We start from the raw sequence: 18,336 nt of genomic DNA, 5'->3' as shown, positions 1-18,336 counted from the left end.
CATGACCTTGACATTGTTTAGCTTGCACTCTGGGTTGTCAAGACACACTTCCCCTAAAAGTCTTGATTTCGGATGACCTCCCAGTCTTCCTGTCATGGTCGCAGCAGTCCTGACCTTGAAGCGGTGCAGGCTGAGGAGACACAGTGGTGGTGATGATGTCAGTGCCACGCTGAAAGTAGTTTTTACACACTCGGGTTGAAGATCTACGATCATGGATTAGAATTTTTTACCTGCAACACAATAGTTTCCAAGTATACTTCTCATAAGAGAAGGATCTTTAGTCAGGCAGCAGAGGGATGAGAGGAGCTGTGACACGCTCTGATATTGACTCCACAGCTGAAGTGGGATCAAATGGACACAATCAAAGCTGGAAATACTGCAGCACTGAAGACTGATAGACTCATCTGCCTTATCTGCCCCACCCCGTGTGTGACATCAGCATCTACACCCCACAGGGTCTGTTGTGTGGGCGATAGCATGACCCTTGACCCTGCCATTTTCAGATGGTTGTGGCGGGAGGGGGAGGGGTTGCTTTGTCACTCCCTCACTTCTCTTCAGGTCACCGAGGTGTGTTGTGTTTAATTCATGGTCTGCTTCGCTGACCTCGCTGAGCATCAGCATGTACTTTTCCTGGCCTCACAGAGATGATGTGTGTGTCTGGTAAAGTGCTGAAGTAGGAGACGTGCAGTTGAGGGAAGGAGCCTCACGCTGGAGCCAGATGCCAGTCTGGGGGACGGTTGATCCACCACTAATCCACACCCCTCCACAACGGCTGATAAATTAACTGATGTTGATGCACATAATTGTCCCCAACCTTATTTATAACTAAATGACTTCTAAAACCATGTAGGAACACAATGTGCATAATTCATCATTTTCCTAAGATCTGTACTTCAAAAGAAATTTCCTCAATTGATTCCATATTCATTCATTTATTGAACAAATGAGGTCCTACTCCAGCGTGATAAAATGGAGTGCTGAGGGTGCTCCGTGCATTCACAGCTGCATGTAGTCCTTGTCACATCATGAATGTGTCATCAGGAATTAAATCAGCAGCTTGATGAACTACATTTTTAAAGGCATTTTGATCAACTCGCACGGCTCTAGTCATCACTGTCAAAAGCAAGTGAACTGTTATTAATTGTTAGAGGACAAGGAGGGAGGATACCAGAAAGAAGTGTCTTTCAGGGGTGAAGCTCAAAAGGCCCAGTATGTCTAATCTGCATCATGATCGAACTGTTATTTAGGATTCTCATCTCGGCACATTATTGATTTTTTTCCCCCGTCCACCACCTCAACAGCTAAATCAACTGGAATTGACCATTACACATGCGTTTTTCTTCCTGTCACCTTTTGTCCTCCAGTTTCCTCAGTGGCCAACAATCAGTTTACACATTACTGCTGATTGGCCAAAGCTTGCTGTTCTGTGAGTTTAATGCATCTTAACCACGATTAATCCTAATCCCTTCAGTGGACAGCATGGCGCGTATGCAAGCATATGGTCTAACAAAGCAAATTCATTACGACAGTGTTTCAACACACAAAAGACAGAAGACAGACATTAATGGATGGCGGGAGCAAGAGGGTGAAGATGTAACATGACCTCCAATTGAACTTAAACTGCAGCCATGAAGGTCATATGTATATATATATATATACATATATATATATATATATATATATATATATATATATATATATATATATATATATATATATATATATATATATACATACATATATATACATATATATATATACACATATATATATACATATATATATATAAGATATGTGTGTGTGTGTGTGTGTGTGTGTGTGTGCGCGCTTATTTGTTATCACTGAACAAACATGTCATAGAAAAGCACAGCATATTTATAACAAGATCATGCAAGACAAGTGTTTTCTAAATGTAGTCATGGTGTGGCTTCAACTCACTGGTTGCATTTTTAATTCTATTTGACTGTTAACTCATTAGGTACAGTAGTTTTCTTTCAAAAGTTGGTTCCACCTTTACTCGGTAGGTCTACTGAATTAAAGGTATTAAAGGACCCGTGTGTAGGATTTTGGCGGCACTGTTAGCAGAAATGGACTTTATAACTAAAGGGAAACCTCTTTTTCTTTCTCTCCCTCCAAATGATTTGTGAGGAATTAAATATGGTCAAAAACATAGAAACTTGTAGGTTTTATACCAGCCGGTGTTGCTATAGTCACATAAGCATGTTTTGGCCTGCAACCGCCATATTGTTGTTGTTTTTTTTAAAAACAGACATGCAGGCATTCACTGAATGGAGCCGGATCTCATGATGTCTGCCACGCCCAATCTGCATTGGATTTTGTTCCATAAAAAGTTTTCAGAATCCACGAACATCAGTTTGCTCATAGGTTGTATATCTAAATCTGCACAGAGAATCCATGGACCCTTCTTTCAAAACAGTTCTTAGAGGAGTTCTGAGACTACAAAAATGAAAAGTAATAAAGAACAAACTTCCTTTAGTTGGCAGTCAAGTGTCCTCTGTCCCCAGCTCTCAGCCCTATTGAGGCACTGCGCAAGTGCTGCTCATCAGCCAGTAGGTGGCGCTCTCCTGCACATAACTTTGTGCATCACATCTGTCACTGTTGACGCACTTAATATAAAGAGAAGCTCACAGGTATTTTACAAATTTCCTTGGCAAGGAAGAGAGATAACATGCCTCACAGCCAGGTCCAGGTCCCTGCCTTCAGATAATAGACAGATCTAGTTTGGCTCTGGGTGGTACAGTCATGGCTCTTTTAGGCCTCTCATTTTATAGACTGTGTCTATTACATGTATTAATGCCTGTGTTGCCTCCTGCATGTAAGATGGTTGATCATTACTTCAATTCATCACTCAAGCCTTTTGAAGACAATGGAGCTTTTTATGCTACATAGTCAATGTTTTATATGTGCACATCTTTGAAATTACCTCTTGACATCATTCAGTGAGTATATAAGATTTATATTTCCCTCATTTCTGCTCACATCTCAAAGTCAGGATTGTTCATCCTCTCCAGAGTACCCAGGAGGACACTCCTTGAGGACAGAGGATGCATGATAATAAATGAAATTATGCTATACTGTTACTCCCAGTGTTCCTTCGAGGTCCAGGTTGAACTTGGACAGGGAGTTTCTGACCCTGTGGGACGCTGACGACACCTGGCTCATAATCAAGTTCTTATTGTTGTTTCTCGTGTTGACTGATTTGTGGTGCACTAAAAGTCTCTTTCTACTCCTAGAACAGTCTCAGGCGGAGAGGTCAAACTCCATCGCCGTGGCCGGCGCCGTGATGGGCGCGGTCCTCGCTCTCTTCCTCATCTCCGTCTTCATCATCGTGATCCTCACTGCTCGCAAGGCACCGCCACCAGCCTTTACTGACAAAGTGTAAGTCTAGCAAATAATTCACTGCAGAGTTAGCTTGACTGGTTCATTATCGACATGAAGCCTCACCAGGTTGTCTGAAGATTGCTGGTGCATTGAAGGAATTGCTCCTTGTGGAGGGTGTTGCGGTGGATCACGCCCTGGAGCAGGGGTGGGAGATCATTGCTGTCATGGCAGCGGGCGCTTGCCCTATTTAGTTGGGTCTATTCTGATAGTGCACCAAAGACTCTGAGGTTAAATTATTTACAGAAGGAGCTGGGTCACACTCATCTCTACCAGAGTCCTGTGACTAGTTCTAAATAACTGTGATGGGAGCACATTTTATCAACTCTGCTTCTATTTAACACTCAAGTCTACTCAGTAACATAAAAGTGTGTTTTATGTGTCCAATACTGCTGATTAACCCTCTAACCCTGACATACAGATCAATACTATGAACCTGTGGACCATATCCTCAATGTCACTGCTCGGTTCTCCTCATTCATCCGTATTAGTGCGTCATTGGGTTGAAGCTAACCGCTAAATAAACCTGATGTTTTTAATACTGTCACTCAAGCTACCAAATTCATGTCAATTACAAAGAAGTCAATCTTATTTCATCACCTTGGTAGTAAACTCACTGATGATGAGATGGTGGTTGTGATGATCTCTCACCTTCAGACATTTGTGCTGTGATGTTGGTGAGTCCTGCATCACTCCCTCGACACTACAGGATGGTGTATCCTGCTGTGTGGTCAGTGCCACGACAAACTTAGCATCTTAAGCGTGACCGTGGCTGGATGCCCCAGTGGGATGACAAGGGGAGGCGGCCCCAGGCCTTGTCCCTCTCCTTCGTCTCACACACACACACTCTCTCTCTCTCTCTCACACACACACACACAAGAGTGTAGGACAGCCAGCGCTGACTGTACTCCTGAGTATGAAAGAGGAGCGCTGCATCAAGTGAAATACAGCGTCGAAAAAATCAATGTCTGTCATGACATAGTTTTATGAATGGCCAAGGTCAGTTTCTAGATGCTAGACTGAGATCTGAGTTAATGAATAGGTTATTCTTTAGATCAGAATTTACCTCTGAAATACTTTTGTTCTTCAAAAGTGAAAAAAATGAAAGTAGTTAAGATAAATATACAAACAAAATAAAATGAAAAAACCCTTAATAGATATCCATAAAGGAGTATGAACTTTTTAATCCTCTTCTTCTTGTCCTCCTCTTATTAATATTCTTTTACTAGCTTACTTATTGAAGTCATGATGTTGTCTCATGTACTGTAAATACAGTGCATACATCTGCATTCATATTAAAACTGACAAGAAGCATGAAGCAGGACCCAAACACATCAGCTGGTGCACTATTAGTCTTTTTCAGAACAGATTCTGGGAGGGGGGGGGCAGACAGGAACGTGGCCAAGGTTCAGGTGTAGGTCGGTACCAGGGAATCCAAAGATGTAGGGGCAGGGACACCAGGCAGACGGGAAAGGGATTCTGCAGGGCTGGCAGGCAGGGGAGAAGCCAGGCAGGCAGGGAGGGCAGGCAGGATAAGGGAATGCAGCTTTCTGGAGTGTGAGAAGCATGGTGCTTGAAGTAGCCACCTCCACCACAAACTGACGGTTCTGGTCCGGTACCTGAAAAATAGGGGCAGAGGTGAACCTTTTCCTCAGGGTCTGGAAGGCCTCGGAAGCCTCTGAAGCCCAGCACCCTCTGGAGAGCCATGCAGACATGTAGTTTGTGTTCTGTCTGAGAGCCAGAAAAAATCAGATATCCAGATACACAAAAACAAAAATGATTTACAAAGTTTCGGCGCACATCAAGTTTTGAAATACCGCAGAAGCATTAGTTAGACCAAATGGCATGACCGGATATTCGTAGTGTCCAGAAGGGGTATAAAAAGCAGTCTTCCACTCTCTGGAATCCTAACCAGGTGGTAGGCGTTCCTCAGGTCCAACTTGGTGAATTCCATCTGCAGTATCTCCAAGGCTGAGGAGATGAGTGGGAGTGAGGGTACCTCTTTTTTACAGTGATGTTGTTCAGTCCTCCATAATCCATGCAGGGCCACAGAGTCTTGTCCTTCTTCTCCACAAAGAAAATCCTCCACCTGCTGGGGAGGAAGAAGGGCAGAAAATACCTGCAGCCAACAGCTAACTGATGTGAGTGTCCATTGCTTCTCATTCCCCTGTGGACAGAGCATATAGGCGTCCCTGTGGGAGGGTGGTATCAGGTAGCATTTCTATGGCACAGTCACACAGTTGGTGAGTTGGTGAGTTGGTAGATGCCTTCAACGTATTCAACACACAGAAGCTGATGCTTTCGGTGTGGTTTCCTGAGATCACCATCTGTACCTGCGCTGTCTGGTGTGTGATGGTCCCCATGATGTGGCCATCCAATGTGCTGGCAGGGAATGTCCAGGGGGAACAGTTGGAATCCCCAGTTGCTTAGCCTTGTTCTTGCCCATGACGTGATCATTGGCCCTGGAGTCGATTAGAGCCACTACCATCCAGGATCTGGTTGGCAGGTACAGGTAGATTTGAGAGGTAGAGCTGGGGAAGAGGTGATTTCCCTGGCTCGTCAGTATTCTCCTAGCTACTGGCAAGCCTGTTTATTTTGCCCAACAGGTCTGGACGATGTGGCCCAACTTGCTACGATACAGACAGAGGTTCTCCTTTACTTGCCTGGACCGCTCTTGAGGGGCCGCATCGGTTCCTCTGGAAGGTGAACAGAGGAAACACACTGGATCCACCGCTGGACTGGGAGGACTGGACCATAGCTTGGTTGCGAACTCTGTGTCTCTCCCAGAGTCGCTTGTCAGTCCTTCCCACCAGTCCAATCACCTATCCAGGTCCTCCAGGAGGTCCATGGGAATTCATCGATCCTGGAGTTCGTTCAACTGCTCCTCCAGGAATACATCCGACAAGGCTCTATTGGCTCTCGGCTGCCAACATTTGCTCCACAACATATTCACCATCCATTCCATCTCCTTGTTTCAGCTTTACTGGAACTGGGGCTGGGACTTGTTGCTGGAAGTTGGCCTGGATTGCAGCTGTGAAGGCTGGGAAGGAGCGGTTAATCTCTGAGGCTCTCTGAAGCTAAGGCTTCCATTCTTCCAGACAGGTGGGAGATGACGAAAGCAATCCTGGCTCTATCCATGGGGTGGAAATGAGGTTGGAACTTGAAGTGGTGGTCAGGACAGGAAAGCACTGGTGAAGCAGGCAAGGCAGAGAGGAGTTATAGGAAGGTGGGATCTGGGGTGGAGTGGAGACTGGAGTGGCTGCAGAGGTCAGTCTTTCCAGCCCACGGGCCTACAGTGCGTCCTGGCTGCAAGCCATCTCTCCGACCATGCGATGCAGGAATCCCAGCCGATCCTCCTGGGTGTTCATCATCTTGCTTGGTACTTCGAGTGCAGTACGGATGGGTTCTAGCGAGGCTGGGTCCATTCTTGGCCAGATCGTACTGACAAGAAGACGACCCAAACACATCAGCTCACTTTTAGTGTTTATTAGAAAAAATTCTGGGAGGGGGGCAGACAGGGGCGTGGCCAAGGTTTCAGGCATAGATCGGTACCTGGAAATCCAAAGATGTAGGGGCAGGGACACCAGGCAGAGAGGAAAGGGATTATGCAGGGCTGGCAGGCAGGGAGGAAGACAGGCAGGTCAGGCAGGATTAGGGAACACAGGTTTCTGGACTCCAAGAAGTGTGAGTTAACTTGACGATCTGGCGGAGAACAGGGTGAAGGGCTGGGGTATAAGTACACCTCCAGCGGGCTCTAATGTTGGTGTGCTCATTAGGAGAATATGGAACAGGTGGAGGGAGGCCTGTGACAAATATATAAAAATCCATTTCTAAAATACATTTATTCACCATTTTCCTAATGACCTTATGGTTTCATTTTGGATTGCAAATCTATATCTGACAACATACATATCTATTAACTATTGTTTTGATCTTTTCTTTGTATATATCATTCCCATATATCAATATAAAATGTGTGTATGTATGTAAATACATAAGGACACATCTACATATCACACACATACATACGCAATTAATCTATAGGTAAACAATTTGGGCTTTTTCAGAGAAATAAATAACCAACAGTTATGAATTAAAGTCCATTCATCTTGAACATTGATTTACACGTCATTAGTATTACTGGATCAATATCATTTGTGTCTCCATGATTTTTAAAATCACATTCTGAAAACTCCAGACATTATTCCTTACTTCAAGTGCACAGTTAAAATCCCACATTTCCCATGATGCTACTGAATATTGTCTTTCATTTGATCCTCACTGCACTCACATTTTTCAAATGCCAGCTTTTATGACTCAAACTCCCCTGATGACATCACTCTGACATCATCAGGACATTACTGCATCGTCCACAGTGCTAGAGGACGTTGGCTTGTTGTACGTTCGGGTTGAATAAACTGACCCGTGTGGGTAGAAATGATGAAGTGTGCCTGTAAGTGTGTCAGTTTGTTCTTTTTCTTTACAAGAATTCAACTTGCTCTTTCCATCGGTGCATTCTGTCCAGCTAAACTCTCTAATTAACGTCATTTCTCTTTGTAATCCTCTGAAGCATTGATCTTCCTCCGACACACAAGCCGCCTCCTCCCTACTCTGAGAGAGCGCCAGCCGTTCCCTTGGGTGTCCACGCATCACAGGTGGCCTGGCTGTGTCAGGTAAAAGCCTCTTCGGTGCGTCTGCATCATTACATACTTGTCTCTAATTTGAACAATTGGTTAGCAAATGATGAGTCATCACAGGAAATGCTGAGGTCATTATCTGTGTTTATCAAAAAGGAGGAATAATGTCTGTACTCATTTAATATGAAGGGTTGTTGAAACTTTAATTTATGTTCTCATCTCAACTCAGTGTTCTTTTTTTAGCCTCACCTAGATAAACATTCTGAGTCCGTATGGCGCTTACGATGACTCATCAAAAAAAAAAAATCTGTGTGTATGTGAATGATGTCCCACGATGATTTTCAACATCCAGACTCGCAGGGCCGAGCGCAGGCATGAGCCGACTGAGAGGCAGCGTTCACCCACAGCTCGACCGGGCCCCCCCAGGACGCAGGCCTCCAACCAGCAGCTGACCAGCCTGGAGTGGGTGTGTCATCAGAGTGGGACAGACCGGGTGTACATAAACCACCGGGAGCATTATGTGTGACTGGACCATCATTGGCATCTTTTCTCTTTGCAAAAAGTTTTCACACTTAATTGTAAAAAATGTTATTTCTCTCAAAGGAATAGTTTGACTTTAGAGGAATGTACCTGTTTGCTTTCCTGCTAAGACGTAGATGTGAGGATGTACTCTCATGTCTTATTGTAGGATAGTGATACCTCACCCAGTTAGCTCAAAGTAACATAGAGACTGGAAGTAAATTGTTAAAGGTGACAAAATTACCTTACTATCTTCCAGGAGTTTTCCTGAAGAGAGATGATGAGATTCCTGGAAACAAAGAGTCCAGCGAATCAGTTCATGAGTAAATTATCCGACAACAATAACGTGTCTGTTAGTGACTGTAGACGTGCTAGTAAACTGATTCATCAGGTTCTCTGATTCCAACTCTTTGAAGGCCCAGGCAAACAAATATCAGATTATTATTTGTTTTAACATATTTGCATAACTCTGATAAAATCATGAAGACAGGGAGGGACTTGCACCAGACATTGATTGGCGTTTACGTCAGCCAATAATGCTGAACGTGTATAACGCCCCCTGCACAATAGAGCGTGTACACTGAACTGAACTGACCACCCTGGCTTCATTTGGGCAGCGCTTTGCAAACAAATGCTGATAAATAATTTATTAATTTGTCCCCTCGAATTGTCCAAATGTTATCAGACCAGATGGATCTCATCATGACGGTTAAATCCACCATTTTAAACTCACTTCTTTCACAATGTTAGTGTAAGGGAAAAGGTCTTTTGGGGCTGCGCTGGGCGTCGTGTGTGAGCATTTTAGTACACGCCCCTTTGAGCCATCAAACCTGTCTTTTTTTTTTTCTTTTTTTGTACAGAATTGACTTTTGATTTGAAAATACTTTTTTCCCCAAATATGTTTTTCAATCAAGAGATAAATGAGTAATTAACAAAGGGAACTGGGGGGAAAAAAAAGCACGTCATGGGACCTTTAAGCTATGCTAAGCTAAGCTAAGCTAACTAGCCGCTAATATGAAGTGGCTATATTTTGATTATTTCTCTTTATTTTTTCCCTCAGCATTGTTTGTTTTGGTTTGTTTTTCTAATATCTTTTATTCATGAGGATTGCATGATTTATCCTGCTACAAAACTTCTGTTGAGAAACCGGACCGTTGAAAGGGTGCGACTCACATTATCTGTCCCCTCATCAGCTTGTGCTCTCGATGCAGATAGAATTGTTATGATCCATCGAATCCGAGACACCAATTGTGTTTTTTCTGCCGTCAGTAGCACAAAGATGAAGCTGATACTCTGCATCCTCACACATATCAGACCAAACAAACCAGGTCTGCTGCTCCCCTGAGACCATGAAGGAATTCAGTAAGGTACATTATCATGTTTTGACTCGCTGTGTGTTCATAGAGAAAACCCTAGATTTGAATTGTGAAAATTTGTCATCTGTGTCAGTAAACTGAAGTAGAGTTTGTTACCATTTTTTTAGTCATGGAGACAAGAGTGTTAAAATGATATTAGTGTTTTGTGTTTTTATATATATATGCTGTCATGGATGCGCTGTGTATTTGATATCCTGTCAAATATGCTCTGCCTGACTTTCATCCTGAATATTTTGGATGATATCAGTTTTAAGTGCCATACTGACATTTTGGGGGTAATCCCTCTGAGTAAGTGCTGTGTTCACATGGTTACAAGCTGTTTTCTTGTCTGATTTGTGTATTAAAATGCAAGTTGTTGCTGAATTTGCACCAGTGACACATGGCCTTACAGTGACCTCTGAAACTTTACAGACAAAAGAGAGAAAAGGAAATATCTGAACAGCTTTGAAAGATTAGATAAGGAGTTTTTGTTGAAAGAATGAAGAAAAGCTCCAAATGTGTCACTGGCTGTGGAAACAAGAGAATACACCCTTGGTTTAAGAGAATTGTGAAGTGTTTTAGAGGAGAATGAATCTCAAGGTCAGCCATGTTTCATCCTCTCTGATTCACACAGCAGATGGAAAACGCTGCTTAAATCAAAGGGAACAGTTGTGAAGCTGATGTTTGTATTTTAAGAGGTGAAACCCTCAAAGAACAGACATCACACCGATGAAAATGTTTGTCAGGGTTCATTTATTTCTCTCCAAGCTTCGCTGACGTCTGGTGATGAAGCTCAGCTGCCACTTTCCAATAGTGACATCTAGTGGTCAAAGATGGCTCAGTCAACAAAAACCAGAATAAAACATGGTAATGTCTAGTTTTTATGGAAGAGGAGCTGCGCCGCTTTAATGAAGCCTATAAATACACTGTCATGGTGGGTATGAGTTTGCAGTACTGAGCCAGAGTTGATATCAGCTCAGAGATACAGACTCACGTAAGTTGTGGAGTTGCAGCGATGATAGCACAGAGGAAATAAATGCTTGAGCCAAGATTATTTAAAGCGTTCAAAGTACAGTTAACAATGGCTGAACTGCATTTAGTTGCTTCCTCTGTGTCAACCTAATCTCTGATATGTCAAGTCAATATTGACTTTAAAAACTGCATTCTGTCACATAAGTTACAAATAAGTTTATTTCACTCAGGGGGGTTTTCAAGTAACATTTTTATTGGGGAGCAACATAACAAGAAATAACTGTTTAAAAAAATAATAAATACCTACAGCAATATGTAAACCAACCTTTATTTTTGCTGCACTTTTTTTTTTTTTTACAGTTTAATGAAGTGATACATCTGCATAGAAAAAGATAACAAAGATGTCAGACATAAGAATATCGATATCAGCTGCTGCCACTGTTGCATAGCTGCAATGTAACACTATTGGTTCATTCTTGTTAACTTAAACTGCAAAAGGTCAAATGGAAAGTGACGTGTGGTTTCTGGGCAAATAAAACCAAAATTATCTATAGATACACAATGTTACATTCGATCAAATGCCTACAGCTCATTAAGACGTGTTAGTATGAGAACAGCTGCACACGTGAGCACCAACTGCAGCAAACAGAAATTTCCACTTTATTGGCCCAGGTTTAAACCCATACACTTGTACTTTTGTATGGTTTTAGCAGTTTATCTAAATGACAATTTGCAACACAAACACCCAGCACCTACAACTCTCAGTGTCACAACTAAAGTGCCCGTATTGTTGTTGTTGTTGTTGTTGTTCTTCTTCTTCTTCTTCTTCTTCTCTAGATACCTCAGAAAAACTGTGGGTTCAAAAGACTGATGCTGATGCTTTGCGCTATGTGACCAAATCAAGCACTGAGGCGTTTTTATATACACACACATTCTCTGACAGTTGTCTCGATTTGGACTTCTTTTTTTTTTACATGAATCCGAGTTGTCACGTTGTCATGCTTTTGCGGTTGTTTCTGGACACGAGATGCGACCTCACAGGATATAAAAGCCAAATGACCTCTTCTTCGAAAAGTGTCTTTCTGTTTCAGATCCAAAAAGGTTAACGACTATTTTTACAAATAGAATCTGCCGAATTTATCTGATGAGATGTCCTCTGAGGGCAGCTGACGGTACAGCTGGTTCACACAAGAATCCACTCCAAACAGGATCGAATCAAATGTAATGAATCTCATGAGTATGTCCTCCTGGCACTCTCTGTAGGTTAACTCAGGTCTGGGGAGCTTTAATGCAAATTTCAGCTATTTTTTCTCTGGCCATAAACTTTACCAATCTGGGTCTTCATCACCATAGTTTACAGCCACAGCAGGCAGCTCTAAAATCTCACTGCCCACCAAAGAGCCACATATTTAGGCTCATCAAGCTGTTTTAGGTCAGAGGGTAAACTCAACACATACTAAATTTTCTCATAAGCTGCTGGTTGCCATCAACTTTCTTAAGTAATGATCCGTTACTATTATATTGCATTCAGGCCTACATACATTTTGGTTCATGCTTTGTGTCTTCTGCTCCTCCTGGGCAAAAATAATGTAAATGAAATGGTCCTTTTCTGGAGTGAAACTAGAGCACAGCACACACAGAGTGTTTGTGCTTGTAATGGCCAGTAATCCAAAGTGAGAGGGGAAACAGGAAGTGAAGACTTGAGAACAAACGTTTCTCAACTGCAGCAAAATCTTGTATATACGAGGCAGAAATGAGATGTTCAAAATCATGTTAAGATCAGTTATCTAAAAAGGCCAACACAGGAAGTTAGTAACAGGAACCGAGAGTGATTGAGGTCGAGTTAAGACTATTTCTACGGAGTAAGTAAGGTTGTAATGGTAAAACATGGTGGCCAACCCCCGATACAACTAATACAACTAATACACTGTATTTGGCAACGGAAGTTCCAGTTAATCATGTCTTTCCTGCAAAGTAAAAGCTTTTTTGTGCTATAAGTCGATGTCTTTTCTTGTCACGGTTCAATTAAGATTAATTTTAAAAGTTTCCATTTGTTTCTCATCGTCACACTTTGTACCTTTAACCAGCAAACTGTTTGAGCTTCAACAGATTCGGTTTCATGAAGCGCAGAGGACAATGCTCTCTCCGCTCCTTATGTAAGTCTCATAAAAGTTGGAATGAGTTGCATAATAGAAAGTTCATACTGATACATAATTGGGATGATGTTCATGTCTGTTTTATTCAGCTGCAATCAAATGATATTAAATAATAATTAAAAAAGCACTCATCCTAATTGCTTTGGCATGAATAATTCTGCAGCTCATGTAAAGTAGACCTGTTACCACCATAAAACCAGGGATCTTTTGGGCTGTCCGTGCTTGACGTGGATCTGTGAACCAGCTCTATTAAACGCTGCCCACAGAAAGCACCTCAGTAAATCAAATTCCTCTCCTCTGTCAGCTCCCCTCCCTCCCTCCCTCCTCTTGAGTGAATAGCAGCTTTGTTTCAGCTGTCAGGGTTGATTAGATCATGCTCCAAAGCAAACGTCAGGGCGGGCACATGGAAATGAGCGGCTGCACAGAAGATGCACCATTCCATCATTCATCAAATCACAAGTCCTGGGTGCTTTCACGTTACTTTGACTTCGCTTTCTGTTTGGAGGCGGCTGCAGTTGCAGGTGCAGCTGCAGGTGCAAGCACTGGTGCGGGCTTTGGGGCAGCGGCAGCTGAGGGTCTCACCTTTTCATACAGACTGAGGCACCTGCAGCAAAACAAATGTGCCAAAAATGTCATGAAGAGCACATGAGAAGATATTTTATTCAAAGAAAGTTTACTCACTGCTTTTTGATTTTCTTGACAAAAGCTTTGACAGCCCGTACTGTCCTCCTTATCCGCACCTGCCATGGAAACGACGGGTCAGAGCATGTTTGTCCTCTGTCATGCATATTTCCTGAACTACCTGCTGGAGGAGATGCATGCTTTCAACCTCACCTGCTGTTTCTTGTAGAGCAGAGGAAAGGAAAAAATGCCAATCACAGCTGTAACACACAGAACGTGTAACACAATCTTAATTTTTGTCAGTGTTTCTTTTAACCAGAACCATGATGTTTCAATGACATTCAGAGGAAGAGCAGCAGAACTTAGAACCTTTTCCCAAATAAAAGTGGCACTTGTGCAGTTGAAAAATACTCAAGTCAGTCCCACTCGAAAGAAAGCACAGCAGCATTGTCAGCTGAATGCAAAAGAATTCACTGTGCAGGAAACAAGTATATTATTAATATTGAATGATGCATCACTGTGTGAGCAGCAGCTGGGAAGTGACTATAAACTATATGAGTTTGCTCTGTGAAGGGTTCAAACATAAATTTGTTCCAGTTTCTGAACTTCAATCCAATCTTTGATTTCTGGTGAAATATTGGAACATTTGGGAATTATAGATGACATGTCTCTAATTTGGTGCCAGCAATATAACACTGTTACACACAAGTTTCGTAGGAGAAATGTTGGAAAACACAAGGTTAATGTGTGAGTTCATGTGACGACAGCTCGAAAATAATTGGCAAAGTAAAAAAAAAATCAGTTCCTTGTGAGCTGCAAGAGCATCAGTTTAAAATATTCTAGTAAATCCAGATTCCATAGATGCACTTAGTCCTCTGGGTTTGAGAACACAATTGTGTGAAGTGAATCTGCCACTCACTGGCTATGACCAGCGTCAGTCCGTTGGTTAGGACGCCGACGTACGTCAACATATACAAGAGCACAATGAACTGAGAGAAAGAAGACAGAAGTAGCATCAGAGGTTGTTAACAGACAGATTTCAGACTCCGTCGGGCCATCAAGGTTTATTGGTCAGCTTATGAGTCATCGAACCTTAATAGAGTCCATCATGTTGTCAATGAAAAGAAGACGTTTCATCTCTGAGATCGCAAATGCAATCAGGAGCACCACCTCCTCTACCAGCGCCACCGTTTCCTTATCTGTCAGAGAGTTGTCATAGTCCAGGTAGGACCTGGAGACACAGGCACACCCTTTCAGGCAACGTGTTCATAAAATACTAGAGGAGGTCCAAAAGTGCTGGTAAAACTGGTAAACACTCACTGGAAGGGGTGCACCCCAGGGTTCCAGCGCAGCAGCTCCAGCAGCTTGTAGTAAAGGCGGAGGGGGAAGGTGATGCACATGACACCCAGACAGACGTGGGAGAGTACAGTGATGGCGCTGATCTGGAAGAGACTGGCAAGGGTGACAACCAGCCCCGTAAACACCACGCCGGTCTTCATCACGTTCCTCCAATACACCAAATCCATGACTGCAAGCAGAGGTGAACACATGAGGGAGGATGTAAGACATGAACGTGTGATTATTCCACTGAGTCTGTGACAGAAATGGAAATTATCTGCTCTCACACAGAAAGATTCATTAGGTGCACTATGTTCATCTGATCCGTTTTTCATTTTGGTGCAAATTTCTTGGTCATTTCCAGCTTTTATTTTGTATCACTTTGCTGTATGAACATTTATTCATAGTCAGAGTCAGTAGTGTTGCATCAGATAGATTACGCACCCACTGGTGTCATTCTGGTTTAAATGATGTTTTGATTTGTAGTGTTTTACTACTTCGAAAACTAAAAGACCTCATGAAGATGCAGCATGAGAGAATGTAGGATCCAGTGTCTCTTACAAGTTGGTGCATACAAATGGTAACTGCGTGAAGTGCTGTTTCATCAGCCTTAATAACATAATATACTGTAATATCCATCCATTCGTCTTCTATACTGCTTATCCGTTTAGGGTCGAGGGGGGGCTGGAGCCCATCCCAACTGACATTGAACGAGAGGCGGGGTTCAATCTGGACGGGTCGCCAGTCCGTCACAGGGTCATCAGGAGCAATGAGGGGTTCAGTATCTTGCTCAAGGATACTTGGACATGGTCACCGGAGGAAGTGAGGATCGAACCAGCAACCCTTCAGTTGCTAGACGGCCATGTGACTTTCTAGTCTAAATTACATGTTACCAGAAAGATGAGCATGAAGAGCAACACAAAGAAAAAATGGAACATTGAGAAGGAAAAGCTTAATAAACCAGCATCAGATCAGCAGGCACAGAACTTGGACTTCTTCTTATTCAGATAAATGAACAAATCTAGTTCATGTATTTCTTTTCCATGTGCCCAAAAGATGTCTGAATGAATGCATTGCTTTGTTGAACCCTAAACCATTAAGAATGAATAAGAAATACTTGCATAATAATCATACAATGACTCAGAGTATATTAGATCTACAATGAGCAGCAGAACAGTGAATGAGCTAATCCAATTATTTGAATAACCCCCACTGCAGAGACACAAAATCTCCTACAAACACAAGCAACTGATTCATCCATTTACACACACACACACACACAAACACACACACACGCACACACACACACGCACACACGCGCACACACACACACACACACACACACACTCGTGCACATTCAAACCTGCAACATGAAAACATTTCAGAAAGCATTTATCAGGTTTTCTTATTTCCCAGAAGCCTTTTTTTTATAACATCCAGCATGTAAGTATTATTTACTTCAGCTACTCTCCTCAGTTACAAAAATCAAACACAAAGAAAGCACTGGCATGTAAACACTCTATACTATAATCGCCTACAGAAAGAAACCCATGACAATATTCAGCCATTCAGTCATTCAGAGTTCAGAATTCAGAGTTCTGTTCATCTGTCCACCAAATGAAAGACTCAGTATTGATCGGTCTTCCTGCCTTCATTCACACCTGCCCCATAGCCGGGAAATAAATAAACCTTCTCTTCCTCCTCCACCTGACATCTGCACTGATTCACCAACTGATTCACTTCAAACTGTCACCATTTATTTCCTTACGTTTGGTGGCCATTTCAGCAGCGATCCGGCTTGCTCCCCTGTCTTTCCTCCACTTGTTGGCTTGCACCCCAGGCTTTTTTTGGCCACCCCAGCTCCGTCAGCAGTATAAGGCCTGGCTGGCCTAATTTTATCCCCTATCGGATACCCCCTGTTTGGATTTACACACACACACACACACACACACACACACACACACACACACACACACACACACACACACACACACTCATGTTGGGAACTTGAGACATCAGCATGTACTTGTCCCTCAGTGCCCACTGGCTCTCATGGATCCTCAGCCAGTTGGTGGTTGACCTGCACCCGGAGGCCATGTTAGTGTAAGATTCATCACCCCTCAGCATTAATAAGAACACAATGTTAGTCTGAGTATGCAGCATTCATAAAAAAAAACAATGAATTTATAATCTAGCTGGAATCACACAGTGTTCCATGGAAGAAAAGGACTGAGGAGCTTCTCTTGTCATTCTTTACTCACAGATATTTTTCTCCACGGGGCACCTCATCTCAGAATGATGCGTTTCAGCACATTTCAGCACTTCGATGACACCTCAGAGTCAGTCTCAGGCACACACCCCTCCTCTACGGTCTGAAAATATAACACTGCATGTTATTTGTCAGGCAAATGACTCGTACTTCACATTTTTAAAGATATTAAAGATATATATAAGTCCATGCACCTAATTTGCTGTCAAAAGCAGATGTTCGGTGGTCTCACATACACAGATATTATTCTCATATTATGGATTTTCAGTTTCTCGTGAGTCATTTCGCTTCTCACACTCATGTACAGTTGTGTATGAGCTTGGTTTTTGCAGCTGTGAATAGAAAGTGTTCATCTGCTTAGGTTGAGAAATAACACTTTTTATAGGTGCGACATTGTGACATGACTGTGCTGGGTATTTGGTATGCACAAACACACACACACACACACACACACACACACACACACACACACACACACACACACACACACGCACGTGCGAGCGCGCGCACATATTTGCTTTACCCCTGAGTCCGAGCTGTTAACCTGACTTTTCTTGCTCAGCCGCGGATGCATGACTGGCATCCGTCCTGAAATCAAAGTATATGGAGGATTATAGAGATGTCCCCTTGTGGACGTATTAGATCGGGGGCTGATGGCTCCAAACAAAATTCATTCAAAATAGAATCAGCAGTTAACCCATGGGATTTTTTTTTTTTTTGCCTGTTTATTTGTGGTGAATTACATGCGCAAATCAAAGAAATGCATCATAGATAAAGAAAATGAAATCAAATACAAACCATGAAATATCTCTGCCTGCATAATTTGTTGAAAACAAATCCAATCTGATTTCAGTTCTTTGTGATGGATGCCGCTGGTGCATGATCAGTCATGGATCGGGGGCAGTGGAAACACCGTGACCCTGTTTTAAGTGCAAGAAAGAAAGAAATGGATGATCTGAGTGTATCATGAAAACAAGCCTTCTTTCCTGCCTCCACCCACTTCCTCTGTGCCTGTTCTGGCTGCTGTCAGTCACAAACAGGCTCTTCGCTAAATGGCTGATTGTCCTGTA

General features: G+C 42.7%; 2 protein-coding genes and 1 long non-coding RNA gene across 3 annotated transcripts in view; 1 reads left to right on the top strand and 2 right to left on the bottom strand.

Annotated features, from left to right (window-relative positions):
- nectin3b (nectin cell adhesion molecule 3b) overlaps positions 1-11,256 on the top strand; it is a 29,256-nt gene extending 18,000 nt beyond the window's left edge. The window contains exons 6-8 of the mRNA XM_086226987.1: positions 3,255-3,399; positions 7,970-8,072; positions 8,389-11,256. Of these exons, the coding sequence (XP_086083113.1) occupies positions 3,255-3,399; positions 7,970-8,072; positions 8,389-8,562 (422 nt within the window). The 3' untranslated portion in view covers positions 8,563-11,256. The remainder of the gene's footprint in view (positions 1-3,254; positions 3,400-7,969; positions 8,073-8,388) is intronic.
- Positions 6,415-7,671, bottom strand: LOC147248749 (uncharacterized). The gene is made up of 3 exons (XR_015119532.1): positions 7,612-7,671; positions 6,952-7,202; positions 6,415-6,840 (listed from the first exon to the last, which is right to left on the bottom strand). It is a non-coding gene; the product is annotated as an uncharacterized LOC147248749 (long non-coding RNA).
- A 2,148-nt stretch (positions 11,257-13,404) lies between the features above and the next one.
- rtn2b (reticulon 2b) lies at positions 13,405-18,249 on the bottom strand. The gene is made up of 9 exons (XM_086226988.1): positions 18,065-18,249; positions 17,259-17,369; positions 16,766-16,913; positions 14,980-15,187; positions 14,752-14,890; positions 14,579-14,648; positions 13,873-13,919; positions 13,720-13,778; positions 13,405-13,642 (listed from the first exon to the last, which is right to left on the bottom strand). The coding sequence occupies exons 3-9, from the start codon at positions 16,776-16,778 to the stop codon at positions 13,516-13,518; spliced, it is 663 nt and encodes a 220-aa protein (XP_086083114.1). The 5' UTR covers positions 16,779-16,913; positions 17,259-17,369; positions 18,065-18,249; the 3' UTR covers positions 13,405-13,515.
- Between the last annotated feature and the right edge of the window lie 87 nt (positions 18,250-18,336).

Source organism: Aulostomus chinensis, chromosome 15 (genome assembly GCF_037954235.1).
Source record: "Aulostomus chinensis isolate RoL2024-O1b breed Wild chromosome 15, RoL_Achi_v1.0, whole genome shotgun sequence".
NCBI lineage: Eukaryota > Metazoa > Chordata > Actinopteri > Syngnathiformes > Aulostomidae > Aulostomus > Aulostomus chinensis.
The sequence above is the reverse complement of the archived record's forward strand: the minus strand, read 5'-3'. Positions and strand labels throughout refer to the sequence as shown.